The 24549-nt window shown below is 41.0% G+C and overlaps 1 protein-coding gene across 3 annotated transcripts in view; it reads right to left on the bottom strand.

The window, feature by feature from the left end:
- LOC138745855 (aldo-keto reductase family 1 member D1-like) overlaps nucleotides 1–24436 on the bottom strand; it is a 31485-nt gene extending 7049 nt beyond the window's left edge. The window contains exons 1-7 of one of the 3 annotated variants that reach the window (XM_069903268.1): nucleotides 24289–24434; nucleotides 18824–18991; nucleotides 17907–18023; nucleotides 16356–16433; nucleotides 15436–15558; nucleotides 13249–13358; nucleotides 2962–3127 (exon numbers count right to left, since the gene is read on the bottom strand). In XM_069903268.1, coding sequence (XP_069759369.1) covers nucleotides 2962–3127; nucleotides 13249–13358; nucleotides 15436–15558; nucleotides 16356–16433; nucleotides 17907–18023; nucleotides 18824–18991; nucleotides 24289–24381 — 855 coding nt within the window. In that variant the 5' untranslated portion in view covers nucleotides 24382–24434. Of the gene's footprint in view, nucleotides 1–2961; nucleotides 3128–9075; nucleotides 9278–13248; nucleotides 13359–15435; nucleotides 15559–16355; nucleotides 16434–17906; nucleotides 18024–18823; nucleotides 18992–20830; nucleotides 20921–24288 lie in introns of those variants that run through there. The other 2 variants (XM_069903269.1, XM_069903270.1) reach the window with 2 other exon arrangements.
- Nucleotides 24437–24549: the final 113 nt, after the last annotated feature.

The raw sequence follows: 24549 nt of genomic DNA, 5'->3' as shown, positions 1-24549 counted from the left end.
ATAAGGGAGAAGGAGTATAAAATCAGCTTATTTGTAGATGACATCATAGTATACCCAACAGAACCAGAGGTATCAATAAAAGGATTACATAAGAAACTGAAGGAATATGCATAATAACTTAAGCCACTTGCACAAACTAAATTCTCAGACACTAACAAAGAAATTGAAGGAAGCTTGGATGAATGGAAAGAATTACCGCTAAAGTTGATAGGGAGGGTAAACTGCATTAAAATTAAAGTGTTCCCAAGGATACAATACTTATTTCAATCGTTACCAATTCCCTTACAGAAAAATTCTTTAAGGAACTAAAGAGAATAATAAGGAAGTCTTGTGGAAAGGAAGGAATCCAAAGGTAGGGTTAGATAAATTAACAGAGAGGTATATTCAAGGTGGTTTACAGTTACCAAATTTTAGAAATTATTATAGAGCTACACAATTGAGGTATTTATCAGATTTTTACCAGACAAGGGAAAAACCAGACTGGACTAAGATAGAACTAGATAAAATAGGGGAAAAGGTACTGGAACATATACTTTATAAGTGGGATGAAAAGCTGGTGCAATATAAAAACTCACCAGTACTGGATCATTTACTTAATACATTGAAGAAGATCCACTTAGAAAGGAAAAAAATGAATGATCAAATACCAAAATTACTATTGACGCAAAATCCGCTAATCCCTTTTATAATAGACAACCTTTCCTTGAGAGAATGGGAGGGAAAAGGAATCAAAAGAATAGAAAACTGTTTTTTGGGAAATAATTTATTAACATTTCAACAGTTGAAGTACAAATATGGAATAACTCATGGTACAATGTTTGCATATCATCAATTGAAAGCTTATTTAAAGGATAAATTGGGGAAACTGCTTAGATTACCTGAAGGAAGCAGCTTTGAATATGTGATTACAGACACAATGATAATCAAAAGATTTATAACCAACATGGACATTAAGCTGCAAGATAAGGAAAATGAAATAAACTATAAACCTAAGCAGAAGTGGGAAAAGGATCTAAACATAGAGATAAAAACTGAAGTATTTGAAAAGTTATGTTCTGGAACTATGAAGAATAAAATAAACACAAGGTTACGCGTGATCCAGTATAATTGGTTTCACAGGGTATATATTACTCCTCAAAAATTAAAAAAATAGGATCCAACATTATCAGATAGATATTTTCACTGTAAGAAGGAAATGGGAACAACATTACTTGCAACTTGGGCATGTACAAAAGTAAATACGTTTTGGGAAGAATTAAATCAGATATTAAATAAAATTACAAAAAATAACATACCAAAAAACCAGAGATATATCTTTTAAGTAACATAAGAAGTAGAGAATAGGCCTCAAATTGGATAAAGTGCAAAAAAAATTCATTATCATACCTTAGCCATAGCAAAAATATGTATAATGTCAACTTGGAAAATGGAAGAGAGCATGAGTATAATGTTACATGGAAATGAATAAATGTATTCCATTGGTAAAAAATGACATATAATTTAAAAAATAAAGTCGCAAATTTGGGAACCATACATGGAACATATCAGAGAGAGCTTGCCTACGACCTCCATCCCCTAAAGTGAGAATGAAAATGATAAGACAAAACTATTAGATTAAGTGTATAATGAATAGCTGACGCATTTTTCTTGTTTATTTTTCTTTGTGTGAAAATATTGTTTTATGGTATTATTGTTTTGAATATGTTGAATATTTATGTGTATTGGAGGGGGGGTGCGTAGAGGGGAGGGAGGGAAAGGGTGGGGGGAAAGGGGAGGAAAGACCACTATGTAAATTAATGAGATACGTTTGTAAATATTTTGGTTGATATGATTCACAGTGTGAAAAATAAAACATTATTTAAAAAATAGAAAGCACTCCCTTACTGATCACAGAGCACCTATGGCATAGGGATTACTTAAAGTGGGATGTGAGTGGAAAGAAAAAGGTAGAGAATCACTGCTATGAGGTGAGGGGTCTGGGATTTTGAAAGGAAATGAGGGGACAATTCTTCATTCATAGGGTGATGGCTGTATGAAACGAGCTCCTGGACAAAGTGGTGGAATCAGGAATTTTTAAAATTTATTGTAATTTTTAAAATTTAAATTTTAAATGATTTTTTTAAATTTAAAATTTAGATATAGAGCCCATTAACAGTCCATTTCAGCCCACTCGTCCATGCCGCCTAATTTATACCCAGTTAACTACAACACCTGGTATGTTTCAAACAGTGGGAGGAAACCAGAGCCCCCAGGAAAAACCCATGCATACACAGGGAGAACGTACAAACTCCTTACAGACAGCGTGGAATTCAAACCCCGATTGCGATCACTGGTGCTGCAAAGGGATTGCGCTAACTGCTCCGCTGACCATGCTGCCCCGCGTGGTACATTAGCTTCCTTTAAAAAATGCTTGGGTAACTTCTTAAATGGAAGGGGATTGGAGGGGTCTGGGAGTAATGTGGGACTAATGCAGGAAGGTATGTTGCTGCCATTGACAATCTGGGTCTGAGGGCCAGTTTTAGTGCTGCAGAACTCTATGAGTCTATGTCCACAAATCTAGGGTAATAAATTCATCTAAGGATTTAGTGCAAAGTCCTTGCCCCCTCCACTAGAAGACTCATGAATGATCCTCACATTAGTAAAATAAAGCTGCCTTTGCCCTGTTCTATCTGATGTCTCTCCATAACTTTGTACTCTCAATTACATTTTAACTGCTGTACTCTGCGTAGGTTAACTAGCTGAAACGCCAGTAAAACAAACTTGCCAAACCATTGGTACATGTAGAAATAAACTTGAACTTAGAACATAAATTAATACAAGGAGCAAAGTGAGTGTGGGGTGGGGAGTGGAAGCTTGGGTTGAATAAAATGAGAGTATGAGGAATATAAAAGATCCATGTGCAGGAGACAACTTGTTGGAGTAATTCTGTTATCTCAAGATAAAGTAAACGTAAAGCTTCACCTCAAAGTTCAGTTGAATGCGTTCAGGATTAAAACTCTTTGGAATGGCAACCACATTGCGTTGAATCTGGTATCGCAGAGCCACTTGAGCACTTGTTTTCTTGTACTTGGCTGCTACACAGTTTAGGACTGGATCTTCCAACAGAGAGGGGGCCTTGATGTTCACCCTGCCGACACAGAAACACATCAAGTTATTGGGAATTGCAATAGTCCTTCCTGAAGGAAATACTTTTGCTTGGAAAGTACTGGACTCCCTCTGGAATTTCAGCTCACTGACATTGGGTTCTTGTGAGGCATGAAGGTAATCGTTAGCCAGTTGAACAACCAATCCCCAACCTCAAGACTGCACTCCTTCACAATCTCCAGAAGAGATATTGGCAGTAAGGGGACAAACATAGATACAGCTGCAACCTGGCGCTGGGAGAAGTGATGATGTCATAGTTTTACAGCATAGAAACTAACTGGGGGGGGCGAGGCAAGATGGCGTACCGGGCAGACGTGCGGGCCTAATCCTCCCCAGCCAGTTTTTTTAAACACCCATTTTTAAACTTTAATCTAAGTATATAAATGTTATATTTCTGTTTCTAAATATATTAGTTGTCTATAATGGCAGCTAATATTATAAAACCTAAAGCTCAACTACAGAAAAAACTGCTTTTTAAAAGTGTTGAAGAACTGAGGCCTATCTGTCCAGCTGGAACCATGGAGCTGCTGCCTGGAACCTCCAAGCCACAGAGAACTCAAGCCACGTTAAACATTATGCTGGCATTGGTCTTGTCTCCGGCTTGTTGAAAAAATCGACTGACTTTGAACCGTGCATTGGCGACGTCGGGCGCGTGGTTGATCCGATTGAACAAATAACCCTTGGGCCTGTGCAGTCGTCAGGGGAGTCAGGGATGTGCAGGAAGTTGCTGGAGATTGCCCCTGCGCAGCCCCTGCTCTGCTGGGCATTCGCGGTACTCCCAGGGTCTGCAATCTATTGGAACGGGTGTGGGCTGCGGGGGTACCCGAGCGGCTGCGCCCCAATATGGTTAGGGTGCCATCGTCAAGTGTCCAGACCCGCAGTCACATGGGAAAAGTCCTGACAACCATTGAACAAGAAGCTAGTTCACAGGAACAACTGGAGGAGGAGCTCAAAAAGGATGGGTCTCAAGATGTGTTACTGGAATCCGGACTGAACTCTATTTTTACTGTGCTGGAAGGGATTGCTTACTATATGAATAATATGTCTCATCAAATGACCCAAATGCAATCTACAATGTCTGAAGATCTATCTACGCTTAAGAGAGATGCTAATAAATGCCTTTCTTCAGTCGATGTAGTACAGGAAAATTTTAAAAAGTTTGAGACAGCTTTCTCTGAATGTAAAGAGCAAGTTATACGTAATAAAGAAAAAAATAGAGAAAGTGGAAGATTCATTCGTGGATTGGGGAATTCAGAAGAGAGAACTTTTGAAGAAGATTGATTCATTGGAAAATCAAAGCCGGAGAAATAATGTACAAATTGTGGAAGGCGCGGATCCAATAAAATTTTTTAAGGATTGGATCCCTGAGATGTTGGGTAAAGAGTTCTTTCCGGGTGGTTTGGTATTGGAAAGGGCACAGAGAGCGTTAAGGAGGAAATCGTTACCAGGTCAACCATCACGAGCAGTTTTAATTCGGTGCCTGAATTATCAGGATAGAGAAATGATTTTGCGGTTGGCGGTACAGAAGGCAAGACAAAATCAAGCTCCAGCGATGATTCAGAATATTAGAGTTTTCTTCTATGCTGATTTGAGTCAAGAAATTATTAGATGTCGACGCGAGTTTAATTCTGCCAAAGAAGTCCTGTGGCTGAAAGGATATAAATTTGCTTTTCAATACCCTGCTGTGTTGAAGGTTTTTTTATGGCAATTATCACTCAATTTTTTGAGAATGATCATGATGCATTGGTTTTTGCTAATTCATTACTGGATCTACGTGGTCAGGGAAGAATCCCGCCATTGTCACCTAAAAGAAGGGGCAATGGACATGGAAATGGACAGAATGGAAAGAATGGGAAAGATGGAAAGAAGGAGACTTTGACACATAGTCTTAGCGATGTTGAAGCTTCGAACCAATCTTTGGGACTGGAGTCCCAGGGCTTAATATCTCAATGATGTTGAATTACATTATTACATATATTGTATTTCTGGCTGCGGGGGAGGTGGATGGCACTGATATCTTTGATAGTCATCTGCCACCAGTGGGGTGTACACACCCAGTTTTTTAGGGACTACCTTTGGGTGGTTTTATTGTCTTTGTTTTTTTAATGGGGGGGGGGAATTAATTGTATTCTATTTTATATCAACATTTTATAATATTAGGGGAGGGAGAATAGATTTCATTTATTAGTAGAAGAGTGACTTTTTGTATTAAGTGCCTATATTGTTAGTTTATTAAAAGGTCTAATTTGAAATTTGCAACTTTTAATGTTCAGGGATTAAATAATCCAATTAAGTGAAAGCGAGTTTTAGCTTATATTAAGAAAATGAAAATTGGTATTGCTTTTTTGCAAGAAACACATTTAACTGAAAAAGAGCATTTGAAATTGAAGAGATTGGGTTGGTCATTATTTTTTCTTCATTTAATTGTAAAGCAAAAAGTGTAGCGATTTTAGTTCAGAAGAATTTATCTTTTGAGTTACAGACTGTAGAGGGGAATGCTGGGAGGGTTTGTAAAATCTGTAAAATCTGTGGACTGTAAAATCTTTAAGAAATTTTGGACGTTGCTTAAATCTATGCACCTAATGCAGATGATGAAGGTTTTATTTCAGACGCATTTTTGTTACTTAGTCAAGCTAATGAAAATATTCTAGTTGGGGGAGATTTTAACTGTGTTTTGGATCCATTGATGGATAAATCCCCAAAATGTATCAGAAAATCAAAGGTGGCGATACAAATTGGGGCTTTAATGAAAGACTTAAATTTGGTAGATATTTGGAGAATCACCTCACTGACAAAAGGCAAAGGAGGAAAAACCCAACACCCAACCCCAACCAACCAATTTTCCCCTGCAACCGCTGCAACCGTGTCTGCCTGTGCCGCATCGGACTTGTCAGCCACCAACGAGACTGCAGCTGACGTGGACATTTACCCCCTCCATAAATCTTTGTCCGCGAAGCCAAGCCAAAGAAGAATCCTAGAGAGAAAGATTTCTCTTTTCATTCTCCTCGTCATGTTACCTTTTCTAAAATAGATTTTTTTTAAATATCAGCACATTTACAAGGAAAGTTATTGAAGGCAGACTATAAGAGTAGAGTTATATCAGATCATTCTTTATTATTTTTTTCTCAAGAAAGTTCGGAGGTGGTATTAATCAAGTTTAATACAATGTTGTTGAAAAAACCTGAGTTTATTGCTTTTGTTTAGAAATAGATTGATTTTTTCTTAACTGAAAATACTAATTTAGTTGAATGTTGTTTGGTATTATGGGATGCATTAAAAACATATTTTAGTTATGCTTAAAGGCTTATTTTAGTTATGCCACTAAAGTTAAGAAAGGGTATATGGCTGAAAGTCTTAAATTAGAAAAGCAGATTGATGAACTGGAGAAAGAATTTCAGAAAGGAGAGACAGAAGATCAGAAAATAGCTTTGACTAGATTGAAACTGCGATATAATACATTACAGACCTATCAATTTGAATGTTTACTTAATCAAACTAAACAACGATATGATGAGTGGGGTGAGAAGGTGTATAAAGTACTTGCGTGGCAGTTAAAGAAGGAGCAGACTTTAAGGGAATTCAACAGTTACATATAAACCTCAGGAAATCAATGATCAGTTTTATTCATTTTATAAAAAGTTATATACTTCTGAGGGGAGACGGGATAATGGATCTATTGATTCTTTTTTATCTACATTAAAGTTACCAGCATTAGAAGAAGAGGATATTATAGATTTGGAAGCTCCATTTACTGACCTAGAAATTAAGACCGCTATGATGGAAATGCCTAATGGTAAGTCACCAGGTGATGACGGGTTTTCGGTAGAATTTTATAAAGATTTTTATGAAGATTTATCCTCGGTGTTTGGGGAATTTAAAAAAAGCATAGAGATTAACTCATCCATACTGCCTTAGTTGCCTGTCTGAACTGGTCCCATTTGCCTGTGTTTGGTAAATATTCCTCTAAACCTTCCTGATTCATGTACCTGTCTTTAAATGTTACCACTGTCCCTGTTGCCTCTACCATTTTCTTTGGGAGCTCATTTCGCAGACACACCACCCTCTGTGTAAAAGGTCCCTTATCAATCTTTCCCCTCTCACCTTAAATCTATGCCCTTTAGTTATAGTCTTCCCAACCCCCTAGGCTAAAGATCGTGACTAATCACCTTAACCACATCCCTCATGATGTTATAAAGTTCTGCCCTCAGCCTCCTATGCCCGAGAGAAAAAGATCCCAGCCATTCCAGACTCCTTCAAACACAAACAGGCCCACCCTTGTTCAAAACAATCTTTTTTTGCACCCTTTCCAACTTATGCTTTCCTCAATCCTCATGGATGTTTGTAACAAACCTTGACTGTTATTAATGCAGCACAGGTGGGAACTGAGCCTGCATCTGGTAAGAGTTGAAACCACAGAGTTTTGAACAAGACATTTCAATGGTGTACGCTGAGCTCTAAGGCAGGGGTGGCCAAACTTGCTTAAAGTAAGAGCCACAAACAATAAAACTCAGATGTGTGAAAGCCGCAGGAGATGAACAAAATTCACACATACGTTTTTATTGTTACATACACATTGTGTTACAAAAATTTTATATAAATTTTAAGAAATGCATGTTAAATTCAATAATATATATTGATGCATGCAGTTTTTAAACTGTTAATTTGTATTAGTTTCAGATATCACAAAGACACAAAAATGTAAAAAAAGTAAACCAAAAAATTAGAGCTATTTTAATCAGATTTCCACCTTACAAAATTAGTCTTATTATAATTATATTTTTATGACAAAAATACAATGCTACAAATATCATGCTATTAAAGACGGTAATTACTGCTGGTAGTGGTCTTGCGGGTCTCCATCTTGGCTGTGTCATTTAAAATCTGGCTGATATGTTGTCAGAGCTGTAAGAATTAGCTCCGTCAGGTGTTGGTTTGTAAGGATTGCACGATGCTTCGACTTCACAAACCATTACAGAGTACAGTGATTCACAACAGTGTTGAAAATTGAGATGCATCGCACACTAGTTTTCTTTAGTTCAGATATTTTATTGCTGGAACTTGTTTCCAGAACTCAATTGTAGACTGGGATTTATGGATCATTTTTTTGACCCAGGTCCTCCTGTAATTCCATTAGTTCCATTTCCACGGCAGATGATTCGATAACCAGAGGTTCGGGAATTGGACAGCCATTATTGATCACATCAACCATGAATGGATTTACAAGAAAGACAAAGCAGGGCTTCAGCTTCTGCAAGTCATCAAACCTGGCTAGGAAATTAACAAGCAGTTCTTGTCATTTATCTTTGTATTCTTCCAGTTTATAGTTTTTTATTTCAATGTCAGGAAATGTATTTACTGAGATAGGGGAAGTGACTGAAGTTTCTTGACAATATATCTCTTTGAAAAATTCTTATTTTATTCTGAAAGCTGAAAATTGTTTGAGTAAGATCAGAAATAATCTTATCTTTCCCCTGCAGTGCCAAGTTGAGAGTTTGTAGATGATCATTATATCAGTAAGGAACATCAGATCTTGCATCCATTCATCATTTTCCAGTTGAGGATAGGATCTTTTATTTTCTTTGAGAAAAGTAATAATAAGGCTCCAACAAATCCACAAAACTACTCTAGACATTGCTGGTTGACAGTCACCTCACAATGGAGTAGAAAGATACATCACTAGGTTTATCCTCAAGCTCCAATTCTTCAATAAAATTTCTGAACCGTCGGTGGGTCTTCCCATTTGCGCGTATGAAATTGCTAATTTCAAGGACAGCTTTCATAACATCTTCATACTTGAAGTATCTGGCTGCCAGGTGTTCACGATGAATAATGCAATGAACAGGGAGAAACTCTGGAAAACTGGGATCACTTTCTATAAGTGCAAATAACCTTACATTTTTCCCACCATTGCAGGTGCTCCATCTGTTGCAACACTGAAGAGATTATTCAGTGGAAAATTAGCATTCTTAAGGTTCTGTCAAGCGCATTTTTAATGGCTTCACCACGAGTTATTTCTTTCAATGCCACTAAGTCCAACATCTCTTCTTTCACATTTACATCAGAGGAAACATAATGAACAAATCTTGCCAGTTGTGGGTTGTCTTGTATGTCTGTTGATTCGTCAAGAGCTAAGCTGAATGGAAGAGAATTTTTAAAATTATTTTGCATTTTGCCTGCAACATCAGCACTGATCTGAGAGATATGCCTCTCTGTCTTCTTTCTTTGGCTTGGCTTCGCGGACGAAGATTTATGGAGGGGGTAAAAGTCCACGTCAGTTGCATGCTCGATTGTGGCTGACAAGTCCGATGCGGGACAGGCAGACACGGTTGCAGCGGTTGCAGGGGAAAATTGGTGGGTTGGGGTTGGGTGTTGGGTTTTTCCTCCTTTGTCTTTTGTCAGTGAGGTGGGCTCTGTGGTCTTCTTCAGAAGAAGTTGCTGCCCGCCGAACTGTGAGGCGCCAAGATGCACGGTTTGAGGCGATATCAGCCCACTGGCGGTGGTCAATGTGGCAGGCACCAAGAGATTTCTTTAGGCAGTCCTTGTACCTCTTCTTTGGTGCACCTCTGTCACGGTGGCCAGTGGAGAGCTCGCCATATAACACAATCTTGGGAAGGCGATGGTCCTCCATTCTGGAGACGTGACCCACCCAGCGCAGTTGGATCTTCAGCAGCGTGGACTCGATGCTGTCGGCCTCTGTAGTGTGGTGAGAAACTGGGGTTTGTGCTATTAGTCTCTGAAATTTTGTGTTATTTGGATCTAACACTGGAACAACCTCAGCTATATTCTTCTTAATAAATTCGCCATCAGAATATGGGTATTTATAACAACTGGCTTCAGTCGTTGTATCGGCTTCCTTACTGAACAATGTCAACAGTGTCTGCTGGCTGTTTATTGATGATTTTCTAGTCTGATTTAGGTGGGTGATCTTACAAAAAGTTTTTGTGATTAGTTCCATGGCAGTGTTTCAAGTTACTGGTCTTGTAATGGCTGAGTGGCACGTGACAGATAAGGCACAAAGGTTTACCACCTTTAACTGTGAATGCAACCTCTTCCTCCCACTCTGGCTGAAAATTTCTGCTTTCATCTTCATTTTTCATTTCTTACAATTTGTTGAAGCCATCTTCACAGAGTTTTCACAGAAACTTTAAATAAGATTTATATCTGAAGTGTACCAGCTAGGTCTGCACAGTTCAACGTCTGCACTTCTACTGAACTCCCTTCCGTAGGTATCGGAACACTTTATATAGCAGCACATTTCTTGCTCTGGATTTGGGTCGAAATTTCTAGAATATTTGAATTTTCCACATATTAGAGGTAAAAAAGCTGCATGTGGCTTGCGAGCCGCAGTTTGGCCACCTCTGCTCTCTGGTAACTGAGTGAGCTGGGGTTTTACAAGTGGCCCTACCTCTCCCAGGCAGAGAGCAGTCAAAAACCAGTCATCATTCCTGTCCCAGGTTCTATCCATGGTCAGAAACAATGAATTGTGGTGGATGATGTTTGTGCCCATACGCCATCATGTTGAAATAACGAGACCACACTTGAAGTTGTCAGCCAGCAAAGAGAAGAGTGTTTATTACAGTGTTATCAGGCTTGATATAGACACACAACATGTGACCTAGTGTCATGACATCTGAAGTGCTAACGACCTCATGACATAGCTACGTCGAGTAGGCTAGGGCTTCTCAGTAGACCTATGGGTGCTGCTGAGTCACTATGCTTCGTGGCTGTAGTGGCTAGTTGCCAGTATATAGGAGGCTGTTGTATCTAGCTGTCTGTCATAAGACAGGTGCTGTTAGCACTGGTTCTGCCCACTCCCTCCAAGCGTACCACTACAGTATGTATTTTAAACACATTGGGGAAGGAATGGATACATGCTGAGTAACATCAGAGAATATAAAAGATTTTCTTGAGCATTAATCAGCAGAAAATATTTTTTCCCCCTATCTCTCTCGAAAACTCTGTCCTTTGTACTGTACTTTTTACTATACTTATGGGCTAACTGGCTGGACTACAGACTTTCTCACAGTACCTCAGTCCATGCAACATTAAACTTGAACTTGAAAATGAGCATTTCAATGTCACTCTGGCCTTTCATATTCACAGTTGCTCAGGATGGCATTATTCTGTGGGCAACATGGTCTTGATAGCGACTTGCCTCGCTGCATTGGGATCACCTTACTTACCTCTATCCTTGAGCTATCCCCTATATCTCCAACACCCACTCCTGACATCCCTTACCGTCTCCGACAAATGCTGGACTCCAATTCTTCATCATCTCCACCACATCCCTCCACACAGGGCAAGTGGACCCTGTGGCCCACATTCTATCTCTTAAGCTCATCTCTGACGAAAAGAACTCTGAACCTCACACAGGTGACACCTGATTCACTCCTTGTGGCATGACCATGACTTTGAGCAGTTGGCCATGAGGTCTGAAAGGGTTGGCATTCTGTTGCTGAACTGATCTGTCCCAAGCCTTCTCTGGGAAACTCTTCTATCACTGAAAGGGGTAAGTTACACCGCCCCCAAAGCTGATGGCATTTCTGTTCTGCCCATAGAGACACCATCTGAACTATGACCCTTGTCAGCCATCCTAAATTGAAAAGTTAGAACTTCAGGTGTGCTGGGGAAGCTGGATTGGAGAGAGGTCTGTGTTACCTTGTTTGTTTGCTCTTGTTGTGACTTGAAACAAGAAGGACCATTAAATTTAATCACAGCAAGGGATTATTCAGGAGTTATGGGCATTGGAATTATGTGTATATAACAAATTAACATTTTGCATAACTTTGGATTGAGATTTTCATATAATGAGTAACAAAGCATACTGTATAATAGTAATATTCAAGAACACACAAATATAAAAAAATAAACAATTTGAGATTAAATTAAGATGAATTAAGAAGAATTCAAAGTATCTTGAGCTTACACCTCTGTAATGATTCTTCAAAGAATGAGAGGAAGCTCCCCGTAAGCATGTATATTATGACATATGATGTCGACAGCATCGAGTCCACGCTGCTGAAGATCCAGCTGCGCTGGGTGGGTCACGTCTCCAGAATGGAGGACCATCGCCTTCCCAAGATCGTGTTATATGGCGAGCTCTCCACTGGCCACCGTGACAGAGGTGCACCAAAGAAAAGGTACAAGGACTGCCTAAAGAAATCTCTTGGTGCCTGCCACATTGACCACCGCCAGTGGGCTGATATTGCCTCAAACCGTGCATCTTGGCGCCTCACAGTTTGGCGGGCAGCAACCTCCTTTGAAGAAGACCGCAGAGCCCACCTCACTGACAAAAGGCAAAGGAGGAAAAACCCAACACCCAACCCCAACCAACCAATTTTCCCCTGCAGCCGCTGCAACCGTGTCTGCCTGTCCCGCATCGGACTTGTCAGCCACAAACGAGCCTGCAGCTGACGTGGACTTTTACCCCCTCCATAAATCTTCGTCCGCGAAGCCAAGCCAAAGAAAAGGAACTATGGTAACACTCAAACAATTCTTTCTCAAAAGGGATAGCCATAAAATTAACTAGCATATCAAACCGTATCAGCACATTTGCCTTGGCTTTCAACAATTGGGACATCTGTGTACCCAGAGAAAGCACTTTAAAGTGTCTGGATTCTCTGTCTTCAGAAGCTTTAAGACCAAACATGAGTTATTTTGTCATAGCAAAGTCTCAACTTTCAGAATTCTCTAATTAGTTACAGTGTGCGTCCATTGTAAATATGTAATTCAAAGGAACCATTTGTCAGACTAAAATATTTGTCGGATTAAAGAATCTTATGCATCTTGAAGCTGAAGAAGCTGGTGAATGCAGCTCAGAACATCATGCAGACAGGCTTAAAAAGTTTTCCATACCTCCTGAATTAACCCCATTCTGTCCTTGCATGGTCCTTTTCATTGCAATCCTATACTCTGCAAATCGTGCTCTTTACACAGCTGTCTGAATATTAGAATTAACCTGTTGATCTGCTCACGGAAGAACCCTTCTCATTGTACAGGTGATTTTGTTACAAATAAATTGGAGTCTTAAACTTCATTCATGATCTGAGTGAAAGACATGGGAAATCTGCAGTTCAGACAGAAGGAAGTCATGATTCTGCTTACCAGAGTGGGTCACGGCAGGTTCCTAGAGGGCTGTATCCCACAATGACTATATCATGAGACTCACAAAATGCCTTTAACTTGCTCTGAGTAAAGTATGGGTGACATTCAACCTGAGGAGAAGACAGAAAAGGGAAAAGGTTCTTGTCATGTTGACGAATTAATTGTCCTGAAGCAGTGACATGTAAAAGGCTCCATAATCTGCCTGAGTGAATAGTTCTTTCATTCCAAGATCACTAGCCGAACAGCTGGAGTTCATTCCACCACTTACAGGGTTTGGAAGTGGAGGTGCAGGAAATGACTGTTGTGGTGGGGGGGGGGGTGGGGGGAGAGGGGGTTAGGGATGGAGAGTTAAGGATTCTGGGTTTTACAGCAAGGAAGTTGAGGGCAGAGAGAGTCAAGTAGCTTAGGATTCAAAATCCATCTGAAGAGAGGGTGTTATGATGGAAGAAGAGAGGACTCTTTATCATTTCAGTTCAAATCGCTGCAAGGGAAGTTGAGCGTTGGTCGATATAAATTGTGCATCTCCTGCATAATATCTGTGGATGTGTTATGGGGGGAATGGTAGGAGGGAAAACAAAAGGAGGCATGAGTTCATGAGATCCTCACACTTCACTGGAGATTGGGGTGGAGAAACCAGGAGGAGGAGCTAAAGATCCAAGTGTGCCTTGAAATAGAAAGGGTGGTCTGTAATCTAGGCATTGTTCCCTCTCAGCTGTGTGCGTGCACACACACATTTTGGAGCCAGGGCACAAAGGAAATTCGTGGGCGCACAAAAGGCCAGTCACCTAAATTAATGCAGTTATATATAATACTATAAGACATTACTTCATAGAATACAATCATACTTGTATTCTATTAAAACATGTCAATACAGTTTTATTAGCCATGAGAGATAGGCTTTAACAAAATGATCTTGAAACAATTTCAAGTTTACGTTTGCATAAGCATTCAGTGTGCACTTTTGTCTCAGGAAAAATATTTGCAGAAGATTTTTGTGCACACGGATGCTTAAAAATTAGAGGGGACTTTGAATCCAGGGCATTTCAGGAATAATGAGTACAATGAGGAAAAATGAGGAATAGGGTCCTGAGGTCACATGATCAGCACTGATTGCATTGAATGGTGAGGCATGCTTGAAGGACTGATCTCCTGCTCCCATTTTCTATATTTTTATGTTTTTCCATGGCAAGGAGAACAACCAGAGCATTGATTTTGATAGGAATTAGGCCACCAAAGATGGAGCTGATATTGTGGTAGATAGAAACATCCTGGTATTTGGAGGCTTGTCAGTTGGGAAGTTTTAATCCATTGTGGGTGACTTTGGAGCAGGGTGATCTTCTGAGAGGAGCGACATTGAAGAAATACAACACGTGCACTGACACCTCAGAATCTCCAGGCCTGTGACTTTTTAGAAGGGAGGATGAGCAGTCAGGGTGGGACTGAGAACCTTTGAGTCTATGTATTCGAGGTCATGAAAAGCCCTGAGATAGAGGCGGAATGAACATACCATATCACAAACTATCCACCTGCCTACTCAATAGCATTTGCTCTATCTGCACAGGTTCCACATTGGCCTCATGAGGCACTTCAGAACCAATAAACTCAAAGTGGAACTAAGTCATTCCTAATACCAAGGATCTTCTGGAGAAGAAGATCAGAGAGAGCCTGATCGCCAGTCAGGTTGGTGGGAGAGATGGAAATCAAGGCCACAAGTGATGTCATGAACAATCTTGATGATAGGTTTAGGATTGAACATTCAGCGAAAGATTAAGGAAAGATAAGAAGCAGTAAAGTCAAAAGAACATAAGCAATAAGCATTGGAAGAGAAAAATGCTGGCACTAAATTGTTGATTTCAGATGTTGAAAGAAGGAATAGATACCGACCTGAGAAAATTTCCATAATTCTTGGGCAAGTGATAAGGAATGAGGGCTTTGCAAGAAAGTTGAGGATAGTAGAACAGGCAGCTGCTCCGTGGAGGTGTGAAAGCCAGTGGTGAAGGTGACAGATTAATCGATGGCAAGATGATCCAACTAACTTTGTTGCTGCAGTGAGTTCAATTGGTATAAATAGAGGAAGATATAAGCAAACAGAAAGGCGACATTTAGGTTGAAGGTTTCATCATATCACTAAGGTTCAGTATGGTCACAAGACAGTACCACATCAGTTCTATTACAAGTGGACCGTACCTGATTTACTGCTGGCTTGTATTTCAGGCCAGGTTTATTCAGTATCTGCTCCAGTTGCCTGCGATTGAAATTGGACACGCCAATCGACTTGACCAGACCAGCATCCTTGCACAATTCCAGAGCCTGGCAAATAAAAACCCTTACATAAAGTGAAACACCATGGACATGGCAAATCATAATGACTTGTTGACTGTTTACTCTCCATGGATGCTGCCCAATATATTAACTGTGTCTGGCATCTTCTGTTCTGGGTTTTTTTTTAATTTATTGTACTGTGAACCATATCAATAACAATATATACAAGTGTTCATCATTAAAATATACACAGTGACATTTCCTTCTCCCCCCCTTCATTCTTCCCACCCTCCCCACCCCCATAACTTAAAATAAGGATCAAAAACGCAGCTGCAGAGTGTTGGAGGTGAATCCATGAACACTCAAGTGTCTCTGAAAAGACTTTCTTTGTTTCTCTTACTGTTGGGGGAGCCAAGCAATGTGAATATATTATTACATTTTTTGTATTTGTACAATATAATAAAGGAATCTCAAATGTTGAAAGTGATATTAACGGACAAATGAGTTTGAATTAGATTCTTATTGGCCATAAGAGCAGAAGGTGCCAGGTACAGTCAGATGGAAGAGTAACCTTGAACTTCCAGCTACCTATCATTCTAAATCTTCACTTAGAGGATGGTGGGCATATGAAACAACTGGCCAGACAAAGGGGTAGGCACAGGTGCGTTAGCTTCCTTAAGAAACACCTGAATTATTCCGTGGATGGCAGGAGTTTGGAGAAGTATGGGGCTAATGCAGGCAAGTGAGAGTAAAGCAGGCGGGCATGGCCAAGCTGGGCCTGTGGATGTGTTTCCATGCTGTAGGAGTCGATGAATCTATCACTCTCCATCCCACGTTGACCTTACCTCCCAGGTGGCACACAAATCAGTTGGGTGATACAAATACTTTCCATTTTCATCTCGAGGATACATCACATCTCCTGGCTAAAAAGAGATAAGAGAAGGGATTTACCAGCTATGGACAAATGGTAGACATGAACTTATGTATGACTGAGTGAATTAGCGGCAGCAGGACCCTCATGTCCTGCTCCAGCAGCCACCCGACCTGAAGCCCACAGACCAGACCTCTACCTGAACACTTCAGGAGGATGAACATCCACCAATCTGGTGCCATCCAAAGTCAACATAATGGTGCCTCCTGCTGTGCACAATATTAAGTTTTCCAGCAGGAGGGAGCAGATTCAGGAGCCAGATCAGTGCTCTGGGACAACAGGCCTTCCAGTAGAAACCATATTGCTGAGCACTGGGTGTCTGTTTTTATTGTTCCCTTCTAGCTTCTCTGCCCTTTCTCCCATGCCCCTGAGGTTTCCCACATAGTACTCCCATTTATGCTCCCTGGGGCACTCGTGTGCGCTTTCCCTCTCTCTCTCCCTCTCCCTTTCTCTATGCCCCTTGTTCATTCTCGCTATCCACCCTCTCTCTCACTTTCTCTCTTACTAAACACCCCTCTCTACTTCTCTAACCCCCTCGCTCACTTTATATCCCTTTCTCTAACCCTCTCTAAATCCTCTCTATGTCTTGTTTTTTATATATATATAGATGTCTTTATCTATTTAATTATATATATCCCTCTCTCTTTCTCTAATGTTCTCCCTACCCACCTCATACTCCTTTCCTCCAATTTCCCCTCTCTTGCGCTCCTGATATTTCTTCCCTTGGTTCCTTTAGTAGCAACACTCACTGGAATTTCTGTCTGAACTCTTCACTGTGATCATTCATTGGCCCACCGACCAGGAAAGGCCGAAGGACAAGCTACAAAATTGGACAGGGTTTTTGCCTGAGGACTGCTTACATATGATGTTTGTTGTTGTACTGACAGTAACCGCACCAGCAGTGCGAGTATAAGACAGCTTTAATAAGCTAATATGTACACTCAGAGGTCTTGTCTCTCTGCAAGACGAACCTGGAAGGCTAGACTGTAGCTCTGGACTGCTTTATATACAAGGTCACCGGGTTGACCCCTGGTGACCTTGTCATATAATTACTTATCAGTTGTGTATAAGCCCGCCCTGCTGTACATCATGATGTCCACGTCATGATGTCACCCCTCTTGTATATCTCTGTATGTCAGTAGCCATGTTAGTCTGATGGTATTAAAGAATGAGTCCTAATTGATTAAGTGCATTCACAATGTGCACCACCTACACAGTCACAGGAAGGACGGATGTTTGGGTGAAGTGATGGAGATTGGCCAGCATCCGGAGGGAAGTACACCGAGAGAGAAGGGAAGAAAGCTGAAGAGTCAAAGAGTACAATTTATTTGTGCATTAGTGGTATTTTGGCTGTGCCCACAGGAAAAAGGAATCACAGGGTTGTAGATGATGTCATATATGTACTCTGACAATAAATTTGAAAACTGAAACAAAAGAGTAAGTGACAGTAACTTCATGGCTTCACCTTAAAGGCCAATGGCAGCTCAATAATGTACAGATCGATGTAATCAAAATTCAGGCGTTTCAGAATCTTCTCCAGGAAAGGTTGAACCATCTCTGGGGGGTGGAATGTGTTCCAAAGCTGAAAGTTAATCAAGGTGGTCATTAAAACAGCAGACTTGAAACAGCATCACAATTCTCAGGATTCTGTATTCCTTGTTAAGTTTGCATAAACCAAGGGTGAGCTTGCAAGTTTCATGAAAAATATAATGTCATGGGGCATGTTTCATTCACTCAGGTGGTATAGACTGGTTGGGACTCACCTGGCCAATGACTCAGTGCCCAAGGAGAAGAGATGGGAAACTGAGGCAAAACTGGCACTGAGTCACATCAGGGAGTTGGAGCTAGTGAGTAAAAAACTTGGTCAGAGGTGCGATTTAAAGAGCCATTTAATGTACGACAGAGGCATTGGGGACAACAGCATAAATAACCTTGTTCTGGGGTAATTTAATGCAGGGCTGCCTCACAGGTAAATCCAAGAACTGGGACTGAACATGCAGATGGACATTATGGACACACAGGTCTTTCTAAACTTGTGGCATATTTCTGAGTTTGAACAATTATATATGTAAACCTTTGTGAGTTTGTACTTGCAAGCGACTCTGCGTTTGTTATTTTGGCTATACATTGTGCATGTATTTCCATATGAGTATGTATGATGCAAAAGTTGTGTAAGCTCGGCTGTAAATTTGTGTGAATATGAGCATAAATGTTGTTGCTTATAGTTTCATGCAGCCCTTGGGTGGTGTACATGCTTGACTGACATCCATCATTAGAAATGCATGAAATTGGGGAATTAACTACTTCTGCAGGCACACATGAAGCAAACTAATCGAGAGCCAGCAGTTCCATGAGAGGGAGAGGGTCTTGAAAGGTAGGTACCTTGCCGCAATAATAAATGTCATTTCGGCTCACTGTCCCATCAGCGATCTTTTCTTGAAATGCCCTTCCAATCTCTTCTTCATTGCCATAGATCCATGCTCCATCAAAGTGCCGATAACCCACATCGATCGCTATTTTAACTGCTCTGTAACATGCATCTTTGTCAGTCTGTTAAATAGGCCATGTATTAGCAAGGAGAACAGATTTTACAGACAAAACTTATAGAGCTCAGTGCTGAAACATTACATTCTCTCCTCTAAGAGTGTAGTGGGCTATGCCACTTACTGCAACAGCTACCTCAGCAGTTTGCAAATTCTAAGGGCTTTCTAGCGATTTCTTAGAAATGATTTAAAGAATCTATGTTCTAATGTGACTTTTCCCCTTTTCATCTCAATGATACATCACATCTCCTGGCTAAAAAGAGATAAGAGAAGGAATTTACCAACTATTGATAAATGGTAGACATGAACTTGTGTATGACTGAGTGAATTAGCGGCAGCAGGACCCTCATGTCCTGCTCCAGCAGCCACCTGACCTGAAACCCAAAGACTAGACCTCGACCTGAACACTTCAGGAGGATGAACATCCACCAATCTGGTGCCATCCAAAGTCAACATAGTGGTCCTTCCTGCTGTGCACAACATTAAGTTTTCCAGCAGGAGGGAGCAGATTCAGGAGGGAGCCCCTTTTTACCTTTCAAGAAATGTCTTACCCATACCTTTCCTATCAGGGAGATCCACCCTCCTCTCATTGAGGTGATTTATTTATGCGCACTCCCAAGTTATCCATTCTGTTTATTTTGGTCCAATTCTCCACGATGATAACTACAGCCTCCCAATTTAGTATCATGAGAAGATTTTGATGATACCTCTCATGCTTTTCACTCATTGTCCCAGTTTTCCGGGACTGGTTTTATACCCAACTACATACTGTACTTTACTACTGTAAAGGTTTACCAATGAACCCAGTCCAGATTATATATACGATGAAAGGTTAAAAATGGCCAGAGACCAAAGGGTAAATGCTTGAGGAAGCAGCATTTATTGAAGACTCACGAGAGTCTTCATCTAGAGTTGGAGCACCAAACAATCTACTGGAGGAAATTCAGAGGGTTGAGCAGCATCAGTGGGAGAAAGTGAAAAAAACTTTGTTTTGTGTGCTATCCAGCATTTGGGTTGGTGACATCATGGTGTCCACCCCTCCCATGGACCTCCTCCCATACCAGACCATACAGAATCCTTAGTAATGTTTTTTATACTAACGTTACACGTAAATCATAATTCTTATCACTGAATGTAATGGCAATAGTAGTGAGATAAACAACTAGCAAAATTAAAATTATAATATTATATGCACAGCTTAAATATATTTACATTTACAAAGTTTTATGTGATTAAAGTGAAAATTCATTAAGAAAACATTATTAGTTACAACATTATTAGTAACTATCGGAAACCCTTTTTGATTTTTTTCGACTATTCCTTTAATTATTACTTGATTCTCAAAAAGTTTATTGATATATCTTCACAAATACTAATTACCACAATATTGTAGCTAAAACCCCAGAAAATTTGACAAAAACATGCAGACGAAACATGTGATTTGAAGTGTCATTGTAATTGGGTAATAGTGTGAGCTCTGACCAGAGTGAATTAGAAGGTTCAACAGGTATATTAGCAAAGAGTTTTAGCCTTGTAGGTATATTGATACACTTAAGCTGGGTTTACGTAAAATGCTTTTGTTGTTATAACTAACTGCAGGGATATTTTTATAAGAAATAGTAAATTTCTGCTGAAATGCTGCAAAAAAAGTTTATAGACAGTCGTTTTGATGTTGCCCGGTGTGCTCCTCACCCCCCTAATGATGCCTGTGGTATCCAACTTATATAGCAGACATTGCAATTATAAATAAGTAAAGCAATAATGTAGAGATAGCATTACAATTATTCAAGTAATTCAGAGCATAGAGAAAAATATCGTGAAACAGAGTAAGGGAATCGTCTTTTACCAGTGAGGGATCCATTTAAGAGTCAAACAACAGAAAAGGACTGTCCCTGAATCTGAAGATTCATTTTTTTCAAGCTCATGTACTTCTCCCCAGCAGGTGGGATGGGGAGGGGGGAAGAAGAGAGTAAGACTCTACTACAGGGGTGTCAAACTCAAATTCACAGAGGGCCAAAATTAAAAACTTGGACTAAGTCGAGGGCCGAACTAAATATTTATTGAAAATTTTCAACAACATCTGCATGTTTTCTCTTCTTTCAACATATGTAATGTTAAACTTTTTCTTATTAAAATAAATGTTTAATAATAGTTTTGGATAAACTCTTTCCAGAAGCATTAACAAATGAGAAATAAAATATTCAATAAATAATATTTCTCTATGGAGGATTTGTCAAATGTTGCTAGTGTGCAGTCGAATAGTAAAATCTGAGGGCTATTGAGAATGTGGGAGAATAACATGATTCCTGAAACAATCAAATGGGTGACTAATTGTGGGCATGAACTCTAGCAGGGTTATTTGCCATGCCCTTTTTCCATTGGTACAGATATCCTTTGATTTACACACTTTTCAAGTTTTATGCCTAATGAGCTTGTATCCAGGTGCAGGACCATTTTTAACCAGGAATATATTTATCACTGTGACATGAAACTATTGGAAGATCGTTTTATCCTGAGATTAAAGTTCATAATACTTACTCAGGCCTGTGTGCGGGAGGGCGGGGATTGCGGGTGATCGGGTTGGACAACGACAGTGTGGGGGCATCGGTTCTCGCTGCAGGGCGGGATCTCGGCGGATCAGCGGCCCCGTCACCATGAGTCGCGGGTCGGCCTGCGGCAGGGAGGGGGAATGGGCAACGGTCCTGTCGAGGTCAGGCCCCCCCTGAGTTTCTGCTGGACCCCCCTTGACCTGCTGAGTTTCTCCCGGACCCCCCTTGACCTGCTGAGTTTCTCCCGGACCTCCCTTGACCTGCTGAGTTTCTCCCGGATCCCCCTTTTCTTTCCGTGCCGGTGTCCCAGGACCTTTCCAGGGCAGTCTCCGCGCTCAGGACTGCGCTGGGATCCCAGTCAGCGGTGGAAGAGCAGGTGAGCACGGCTAATCCCGATCCAGCCCATGCCACTCCCGAGATTGGTGGGGGGTTCCACCCTACCTGCCCGACCAGCTTCGCTCTCCACGTGTACTCCGGGCACCCGCCGCTGATCTGGTGGGAAGGCGCAGGGTGGCCAGAGGCCGGCGCCCCCATCGCCCGGCGGGGAGCCCCAATCTTCCCTCCTGCATCCCGACTCCATCTGCAGCTCCAAGAAACGCTATGCCACTGGGGTTCTGGGCGCTGGGAAGCGGCCTTGGCTTCCCCTGACACCGGCCAGGCCGCGCTGTGGTGGGGGGGGTGGGCGGGGGGACATGACAGTGTGTTTATAAAACCACCCACCACTACTTTTCAAGGACCAGGATTTTTCTCTCTCTCTCTCACCCTGGGACACAGCGGTTACTGTGCATGCGCTATACTGGCGTGGCGGCCAGCGGGCCACCTCTAATACATTTTTGATATGATCTTGCGGGCCAAATATAATTATATCGCGGGCCAAATTTGGCCCGCGGGCCATAGTTTGACATGTGTGCTCTACTATGTCAGCAGCTTTCCTGAGACAGCAGGAGGAGCAGGTGGAGTCAACGAAGGGGTAGGGAGAAGGTGTAATGTAGAGGCAGTGTTCACCATTGGGTGGCGCTGCCTTGCTTCTATTCAGTGGACACACTACCTGCCAATCAAGGTCAGAAGCTCACCCCAAGCCATCAGGGTGACCCTCACGATTGGCCCAGGTGAATCACCTCAGTGCACCCCTGCACTTGGTCTTGAGCCATTGGATTCAGCCACCAATGTGGCCCATACTAGCTGTATGATTGACCCCAGAACCATAAAAGGACCATGTGCTCCTTTGTTCTGTCTCTTTGGACTCCTCGTGGATCGTGAGTATCACCTTTCATACTGGGTTGGGGTGAGTCCCGAGGCTAAGTAGCAAAAGCCGTGTCCATACTGACCAAGGGGTGGGGGCACGTACGATCACCTAGAGCGTGTGCGTTGAATGTGTATAATTTTCCCCCTGCGTACTGTGTGTGTGTGAAGATTTACTTGACAAATCAACGCCACTGTTTCCTCTTTTATCCCCGAAATAAAGGTTGGTTTTGTACCATCCACCTTGGTCTGGTTCTTAACCTGTTGGACCCACACGAACCCGAACCACAGAAGGTAGGTGTGATGCCCTGAGCTGCACTCATAACTCTAGTTTCTTGCGGTCATGGATGTAATGGGCTGTAGGTGTGATTTTGATCAGTTGGGCACAGGAAGGATTGATGGAATTTAATAACAGAAATGTGAGGTGTTGCATTTGGAAGGTCTAACATGGGTAGGACAGTGAATAGTAGGGATCTGGGGAGTAGTTGTTGAGCAGAGCAATCTTGGTGTACCTTGAAAGTGGTGTCTCAGGTAGATAGGATGGTCAAAAAGGTTTTCAGTACATTGGCTTTCTTCATTCTGTGACAGGCCCAAAGGACCACAAAACCCAGCAGCAATAGAAATTCACCAAAACAAATGGTTACTTAAACAAAAGTTTAAGTAAAATTTACTTTTAATTTTCTTTATGCATTAAAACAGGATCAAACTTTAACTTATTACTATTAACTTAACCCCCTTCTAATTCTAAGCGCACTTGTTTGTAATATCTGATGTTCTAGAAATGTGTTGTTTTGTAGCAGCATTATTATGCTTGACGGGTGCAAAATCTGTTACATTTCTGTAAACGCACTATATGAAGAATCTTTCTACAGGGGTAGAAATTTGACTCAATTACTCTAATATATCTATTGATTCTGTCTACCTTCCTGCTACCTCAGGAAAGCTGCTTATATATTAAAAGGATCTTACCCCCTACCACTTCCAGAAGACACAAGCTTGAAAATTCAAACTACCAGATTCAAGCAGAGTTTCTCTCCTGCTGTTATCATATTGTTAAATAGATCTCTCACTCACAAAAGATCATGCCTTTGCACTCTCTATAATTGTACATTTCTCTGCACTTTTAGATTTATTACATCATTACTCCCCACCCTGATGTCTTATTGATTTATTTATTTAGTATTTTTGCCTGCTTTTGGCACATAACTCAACAAAGGGTTTAGGTCCAAAATGTTGATTACCTATCTTTGCCATCTAAGAAATATGGGCTCTCCCTGTATCAGCAAGTTTGTGTATGGAACTACAATCTGCAGATTTCCTTGTTTGACTCAGTCAATTCACTTTCTCGATGCAGAAGTAATCAAACGGTAATGGGAGAATGGGAATTTCACTTTGAGGTAGCTATCAATGTGACTGCTCTCCACTGGAATGTACGTACGATTGAACAGCACAAAAGATAATAAGAAAGGAACAGAGAATTAAAGTGGAAGAAGAGCTGTAAACATATACTTACTGTTCTTGGTGTGGAGTATGTTCCTAGTCCAATGAGTGGAATACTATTTCCATCATTTAAAGGGATTCGATGGTTTTGTGCTGTCAGGCTCATTTCGGTTAACTTCTCAGGTAACACTTCTAAAACTGAAGGCTTTTCACATATTCCTCGTCAATAGAAAATGGGGAGTTACCAATGACAAATACTGCTGACTGTTAACTCCTTCCCTCCCAGGCACCAATCTTATACATTAAGGTCAATGTGCCATGCAGTAAACCTTCT

Source organism: Narcine bancroftii, chromosome 11 (assembly GCF_036971445.1).
Source record: "Narcine bancroftii isolate sNarBan1 chromosome 11, sNarBan1.hap1, whole genome shotgun sequence".
Taxonomy (NCBI): Eukaryota; Metazoa; Chordata; class Chondrichthyes; order Torpediniformes; family Narcinidae; genus Narcine; species Narcine bancroftii.
The sequence above is the reverse complement of the archived record's forward strand: the minus strand, read 5'-3'. Positions and strand labels throughout refer to the sequence as shown.